Source organism: Tenrec ecaudatus, chromosome 9 (genome assembly GCF_050624435.1).
Source record: "Tenrec ecaudatus isolate mTenEca1 chromosome 9, mTenEca1.hap1, whole genome shotgun sequence".
In the NCBI taxonomy this organism is placed as follows: domain Eukaryota; kingdom Metazoa; phylum Chordata; class Mammalia; order Afrosoricida; family Tenrecidae; genus Tenrec; species Tenrec ecaudatus.
The window spans coordinates 17885656-17893522 of NC_134538.1; the positions used below are offsets into that span (position 1 = coordinate 17885656).

General features: G+C 50.5%; 1 protein-coding gene across 1 annotated transcript in view; it reads right to left on the bottom strand.

Moving 5' to 3' along the window:
• The window catches only part of ADAMTS17 (ADAM metallopeptidase with thrombospondin type 1 motif 17), a 434502-nt gene extending 428230 nt beyond the window's left edge, over positions 1 to 6272 (bottom strand). The window contains exons 1-2 of the mRNA XM_075557910.1: positions 6097 to 6272; positions 5390 to 5757 (exon numbers count right to left, since the gene is read on the bottom strand). Coding sequence (XP_075414025.1) covers positions 5390 to 5757; positions 6097 to 6181 — 453 coding nt within the window. The 5' untranslated portion in view covers positions 6182 to 6272. The remainder of the gene's footprint in view (positions 1 to 5389; positions 5758 to 6096) is intronic.
• Between the last annotated feature and the right edge of the window lie 1595 nt (positions 6273 to 7867).

The following is a 7867-nucleotide window of genomic DNA, read 5'->3' on the forward strand; positions in this document are numbered from 1 at the left end:
GTAGTGGGGAGTGGAGACCAAAAGCCCATTTGTAGTCCACTGGACATCCCCTTATAGAAGGGTCTCGGGGAGCAGATGAGCCAGTCAGGGTGCAATGTAGCAACGATGAAACATACAACTTTCCTCTAATTCCTAAATGCTCCCTCGTCCCCCCCTATCATGATCTCAATTCTACCTTACAAATCCGGCTAGACCAGAGAATGTACACTGGTACAGATAGGAACTGGAAACACAGGGAATCCAGGACAGATGATCCCTTCAGGCCCAGTGGTGTGAGTGGCGATACTGGCAGGGTGGAGGGAGGGTGGGTTGGAAAGGAGGAACCAATTAAAAGGATCTACATGTGACCGCCTCCCTGGAGGATGGACAACAGAAAAGTGGGTGAAGGGAAACGTGGGACAGGGCAAGATACCGCAAAATAATTCAGAAATTATCAAGGGTTCATGAGGGAGGGGGCAGCCAGGAGAGAGGAGGAAAAATGAGGGGATGATGCCAGGGGCTTAAGTGGAGAGCAAATGTTTTGAGAATGATGAGGCCAAATGATGAATGTACAAATGTGCTTTACATAATGGATGTATGTATGGATTGTGATAAGAGTTGTATGAGCCCCTAATAAAATGATTAAATATATATAGTGTTTATATGGATATTTATATATGTATGTAAATATATATGATGATGGGGAAATATATCTATGTGCATATATTTATAGGTTTAGTATTAATGTCAAAGATGGACATTGGGCCTCCACTCAAGTACTCCCTTAATGCAAGAACACTTTGTTTTATTAAATTGGCATTCCATGATGCTCACCTGCCCAGTATGATTGCTGAAGACAAATAGATGCATAAGCAAATGTGGTGAAGAAAACTGACGGTGCCCAGCTACCAAAAGATATAGCATCTGGGGTCTTAAAGACTCGAAGGTAAACAAGCAGCCATCTAGATCAGAAGCAGCAAAGCCCACATGAAAGAAGCACACCAGCCTGTGTGATTACAAGGTTTCAAAGAAATCAGGCATCAAAGAACACAAAATCATATATCATTGTGAATGAGGGGGAGTGTGAAGTGGGGACCCAAAGCACATCTGTAGGCAACTGGACATCCCCTTACAGAAGGATCGTGGGGAGGATAAGAGCCAGTCAGGGTGCAGTGCAGCAGCAATGAAACATACAACTTTCCTCTAGTTCTTACATGCTTCCTCCCCCAGCACTGTCATGATCCCAATTCTACCATACAAAACCGGCTAGACCAGAGCATGTACACTGGTAGAGATGGGAACTGGAAACACAGGGAGTCCAGGACAGATGATCCCTTCAGGACCAGTCAAGGGATGATGGCAGGAAGGTGGAGGGTAGGTGGGTAGCAAGGGGGAACTGATTACAAGGATGTACATATAATGTCCCCCTGGGAGATAGACAACAGAAAAGTGGGTGAAGGGAGATATCGGACAGTGTAAGACATAACAAAATAATAATAATTTATAAATTATCAAGGGTTCATGAGGGTAGGGCAGGGAGGGAGGGGAAAAATAAGGAGCTGATACCAAGGACTCAAGGTGAAAGCAAATGTTCTGAGAATGATGAGGGTAACAAATGTTCAAATGTGCTTGACACAATGGATGTAGGTATGGATTATGGTAAGAGTTGTGTACGAGTCCTCCTAAAAATGATTTAATAAATAATAAATCTTTGGAAAGCCAAAAAAATGCTCTCGTTTCATTAAAGCATTGGAATTTTCTTATTTTACAGGGTAGTTATGATTAACTCTGAAAAAAATTTTAAAGCAAAAGTAATCAGGCTATTCTGCCCGCCTCCATATTTATTTTATTGTTTAAATGTATACTTTGTCTGTCTTATTCCACAATAAAATTAGGTTTATGAAATGATAATGAAATATAAAATCAATAAATAAAGCACATCGTAATGGAGTCACATCCGTTTGTCTATGGACTGTCCTGGGGCTGCTTCTGTACTAACACAGCAGCTTTGGGTAACTGCATCAAAGACCATATGGCCCACCAAACCTACAACATTTCCTACCTGGCTCTTTACAGAAAAAAGTCTGCCTTTGTCTACAAAGAAGCTTTGAGATGTTCCATTTGCTGTCATCAAAATCATCTCCTTGACTTCTTTCCTCTCCCAATCCTTTCTACTGAACGAGTTTCAACAGATGCACCCACAACACCACATTCTGAGCTTCACAGTCAACGGGGCTAAAGCAGAGCTACCAGCACAGCTGAGAACTGCAATCTGAGTCAGATGCACACATGCTCAGGCTGAGTGCCAGCTGCTCTCCTTTATTTGTGTTGTCCAGAGCCTTCACGTAACCCAGAAACCCTTTCCAAGTTCCCCTGCAGTAGCTTCCCTCCTGCCTTCCAACCTGAAGTTATGTGCCATTGGAGAGTACTATGCAATTCCCAGTGCCGCACGAAGGCCCAACTGGGCAGACTAAACCACAGAAGGCCCTGGTCAAGCAAGAATCCCAAGTCTACAGTCTCACATCTCCAAACAACTTGTTCTATTGAACTTGGCTTCTTGGCGGGGCTCTTTTCTGTAAAGCACATCGCCCCCACATGGTGCCAAACGGAAGAACAACCTTCATGAGAAGCCTGCGGGCTTAAATGCTGGGATCCCAGCTGTCAGCAGGCACCAAGCTCTTCAGGATTTTGTATGGAAGCTATCCAGATTTCTGCCCTCAGCTCCTTAACCAAGAGTCCCTCCCTGAAAACCTTATACCGAAAAGTATAAACCCTGACCTCGACAGAAACTTTCCACACTGTGGCAAATGGGATTCAGATGTTTCCATGCACAGTACAGAGATGTGACCTAGACGTTAAACTCTGGCTCAAAGACAAAAAATGAGGTGAGCTTCACAGACCCTCCCAGAACACGAGACAGCCTGGACTGAAGTCCGACCGTGACCTTTGCCTTCACACAGCTTGTGCCTCCTCACAGTTTCACACTCTCTCCTCAAACTCAATTTCAGTCTCTCCTCACCACAGTCTCACACTGTGTCTCCTCACCACAGTCTCACACTGTGTCTCCTCACCACAGTCTCACACTGTCTCTCCTCACCCACAATCTCAGTGTGTCTCCTCACTAACAGCCCCAATGACACACCATGCCCCCATGAGTCGGTATAAGTTTTCCCGCTGAACCCAAAGCAGTCAATCCCCCAGCCAAGCAAAAGCAGATCATGGCTTAATCAGGATTCAGAAAATTCCTAGAATGGGAACTTCTAAAGAATAATCCTTATGGTGCCCAGCTATCAAAAGATACAGCGTCTGGAGTCTTAAAGGCTTGAAGGTAAACAAGCAGCCATCTAGCTGAGAAGCAACAAAGCCCACACGGAAGAAGCACACCAGCCTGTGTGATCATGAGGTATTGATGGGATCAGGTATCAGGCATCAAAGTCACAGAACAAAAATATATATCATTGTGAATGAGGGGGAGTGCGGAGCAGAGACCCAAAGCCATCTATAGGTAATGGGATACCCCCTTACAGAAGGGTCACCGGGAGGAGACCAGCCAGTCAGGGTGCAGTGTAGCAACGATGAAACATGCAACTTTCCTCTAGTTCTCTAATGCTTCCTTACTGCCCCCCCCACTACCATGATCCCAATTCTACCTTACAAATCTGGCTAGACCAGAGCATGTACACTGGTACAGATTAGAGCTAGAACACAGGGAATTCTTGACAGATAAAGCGCTCAGGACCAAATTGAGAGTAGCCATACCAGGAGGGTAAGGGAAAGGTGGAGTGGGGGAAAGGGGGAACTGATCACAATGATATACCTATAACCCCCTCCCTGGGGGATGAACAACAGAAAAGTGGGTGAAGGGAGACATCGGTCAGTGTAAGACATGAGAAAATAATAATTTAGAATTATCAAGGGTTCATGAGGGAGGGGGAAAATGCGGAGCTGATACCAAGGGCTCAAGTAGAAAGGAAACATTTTGAGAATGATGATGGCAACAAACGTACAAATGTGCTTGACACAAGGGATGAATGTATGGATTGTGATGATGATTTAATAAAATGATATATTTTTTGAAAAAAGACTAAACCTTAAAACTCACCCCAGAATTTACCCACATGCTTTGATGCCGACTCTAGTTGTACATTGTGCATTTTAGATCCTGAAAGTTGTTATTGATGGTAGGACAAATGAAAGTGGAGGTGGTGAGAGGGGTGTGGTTTCTTGTGCCTGGAAAGGACAGACACACGCAAAGTATTAGAAGCTGTCTCCCTGAAAGCAGTGTTGATTGGAGACCAGGAAACCCTGTATGTTTCTGGTCTGACAAACACCAAGCTTTACAGATAGTGTGCCATCTACCAGCCATATGTGCTCTGTGAGAGGAGGATGGAGATCATAGACAGGATTTGGCTGGCACCAGGGCCACCAACTGATGGAATGTTAGCTCACCCACGGTAGAGGCCTAAGAGAAGTGACAGCGCCAGGCCCAGGTGAGGAGCATCTGCTGCTCCTCTGGGCACCTGTCAACACCACCTGCAACCAAAAGACCTCGCTGCCATCGCCTACTGACAGCGCCCTCTGTGGATTTCAGACGGTAACTGTTGATGAGAGTAGAAAGCCCAGTGTTTCCCGTGGGGATGCTGGTGGCTTCCAATGCCAACTACGGAGATCACAGCCCTATTCCTAAGCACTACATTTCCAGGGCCCATGGCCGCACCCCCAGCTCCCTGAAGGCAAGGAGTTGTGTCGGGAGGGCGCTACTACAGCAAGGCCGAATCTAATGGCAAGGGTCTCCTTGGCAGTGCAAACATAGAGCTTCCCCGTGACCTGCCTGGGAGCGCAGGCACCCTTGAATTCACGATCTCCTGCTTCCACAAGACTGGGAGGTAGGGAGTCTCCAAACTTTCTCCCCAGGTCAAACTCAAAAGGCCAGAAAGCATAGGTGCCAGGTACACACAGTAGGCATTTCAACAGTACACACAAACACGGCCTTACAGAGGCTGTGTCCCCGCTACACCTGGACGAAGACCACCTCTTAATTTCGGGTGAAGGTTTCCTTCGCATATAGCAGAACTCCCCCAACGGAGCTGTGACATCCAACTGCGCCATCCCAGCCCTCCCCATCCCCGTGCCTATCTACCCTCTCACCCCACCCCACCCCTTTACTCCCCAGCCTGCGGGGCCCTTTCAAAAGCAAGGCTCGGTACAAGGGGTGGGGGGGGGGGGGTGAGGAGGGAGCATTTTAGAAGATCTGATGCTTCCCTTCCTGCCCTGCCTCACTTTGTGCACAGGACCCCAGCCAGGATTGGGGGGAGCGGGGTTGTCGGGCAGAGGTGTGGAGAAGCGGAAGGGTTTAAGGCTAAACTTCTCACGAACACGCCCCCCTCCCCTGCAGGGAGCAAGACAGTACCAGGCCACCGGCGTCACCACAGGCGCTGAGGGAGGCGAGGGAGCCAGGATGGCCGAGCACATGTCCCGAGTAAAAGCACCGCTTGGCGGGCCGGCCCTGGCGCCGGGCAGCCCCCGCCTCCTCCACCTGGAAGCCCCCCGACAGGAAGCGCAGGTCGCGGCGCAGTTGCAGGTACAGGTCGCGCCCGAAGGCTGGCAGGTGCAGCAGCAGGGCACGCTCTCCCGGCTGTGTCCGCGGGGACGTGGGGGCGCGGGCTCGTCGCCTTCGCGGGGACCCCGGGGCACCGGGCAGGGGCGGCAGGTGCACTTGGTCCGGGCGCACCCGCCGGGGCAGCACCACCTCCACTTCGGCCAGCGCATCGCCGCCAGCTGCAGGGAGAGAGGAGGAGACGTGTCAGCGCGCGCCTTCGGGGCACGCCGGTCCAATTGGGGACCAGCGACCCTGCCCGCTCTGCCTTCCCGCCTTGCCAGCTCCCCCTCTGGCGGGTGCTAGCGCTCCTGAGCCGCCGGGCACGGCGCCGCAAATCGGCCGATAAGATGGAACGCGTCGCAGCGTGGCGGTCCCGAGCCCGGCGACCGGGTCCCCGCCCGCCGGCGCCGTCTCCCCTGCCGCGGCCCAGCGCGCCTTTCCCCGGAGCTTGGGCCGCCGCGGGTCAGCACTAGGGAGGTGGCCTGGCCAGGCAAGGCCAACGCACAGGACACGCTCACCTGAGCCCGGGTCCGGTCCCCAAACCAGCAGTAGGAGCAAGAGCAGCGGCAGGACCAGAGGAGACAACAGGGCGCCGTGGCACATGACGGCCCTGCAGGCGGCGGAGCCCCACGGACAGTCCAGGCGGAGGAGGAGCGAAGGAGGCGGCAGCGCCAGCCGGAGAGCAGCCCGCAACCCTCTGGCCAAAGTAAAAGGCGCTGCAGACAAACCCAACGTGGTAAACCTCAGGCTCCGCCTTCCGCCCCAAAGGAAGTAGACGATTGGACAATATCTCCTCCCCGCCCCACCTCTCCATCTCCTATTGGCTAAGATGGGTCGAAATCAGAATACGTCGTTAGGTTGTAAGCACTTTCTTACACGTGGTTTCTGGGCAGTGGCGGGAAGGGGACAGCAGGTGGCGCGGAAGAGCTGATAAGAACCGCAGAAACTTGGGGGAGCATAAGCGGCCACCTTAAGAAGTCTGGAATTGTTCAGCTGCATTTTAGTAGCTGTGGTGATGGTGATGGTGGTGGTGGTGGTGGCGGTGGCGGTGTAGTGGTTAGATGTCGTCTGCGATCATTCATGGGCGGCAGTTCAAAATCACCGTGGGGAGAAAGACCTGGCTTTCTACTCCTGCAAACAGTCTCAGAAAACCACAGGGGTCTCTATGAGTCAGCACTGACTCCATGACAGTGAATGAGTGAGGTGGCAGAGTGGTTACACATTTGGTTACTACCTTCAAGGTCTGCCATTGGAAACTGCAAGCTGCTTTTTGTGGTTTGTAGACGAGGCTTTTCGCTGCTATTAAAACTTACATTCTCATAAACCCACAAAGGTTGCTGTTACATGCTTTCAAGTCGGTTCCGACCCATATGGATTATGACCCTATGAACAAGGAAACACTGCGTGGTGCTGCACAATCCGTCCAGTAGTTCCCTATGCCCCAGCTCTTGTTTCAGCTACTGTGTCACTATGAGTCTTGGTCCACCGGATGGCTTTATAGTCATAGTCCACTAGAGTCATGGTCCACTGATGACCCAAAAGGAGAGTTTGAGTATCAGCACTTTGGGGAGCTGTGGTGGTGTAGTGTTTACACGTTGGGCTGCTAACTGGTAGGTCTGCAGGGGCGGTCCTTCTACTCAGGTAAAGAGTGACCGCCTTAGAAACTCACAGGTGCAGTTCCCCCCATTAACTCAACCACAGTGAACTTAGTTTTCGGTTTTTATCCTGACTTTCAGAGAGACCACACCCTGGAGAAGGACCCCATGCTTGGTAAAGTGGAAGGGGAGCCAAGAACAGGAAGGCCCGGAGGAAATGATGGACACAGTGGCTCCAGCAATGGGCTCTAACCTAACAGCGATTGAGAGGACGGCGCAGGACCAGGTGGCATTGCCTTCTGCTGCCCATCGGGTCACTATGAGTCCGAACTGACTCAAGGACAGCTAACAATAGCAGCATCCTCATTATTGGAATCTTCTCTGATTTTGCAGCCCAGGTAAGCAAAATTGGCCTGGCCAACTGATTTCATCCTAAAAAGGATATTCTTTCTGCATCTACATAAGCTTTGGGAGAATTCCTGAGCCCCTTTGCTGTTATCAGAGTTTGCACCTGAGGCTATGAAACAGAGGAGATAAAGATCCTGCAGGCAGAGGGAGGGAAATGAGGCCAGGCTTGCTTAAAGCACTGAGAGTTGCAGGATGTCGGGAGGAGTGATTTCCACAGCTGAGGAGAATTCTAAATCTTAAGGCAGCAGGTTTAAGACTCCTTGCCTGATCTTAAACTGCAAAGTCA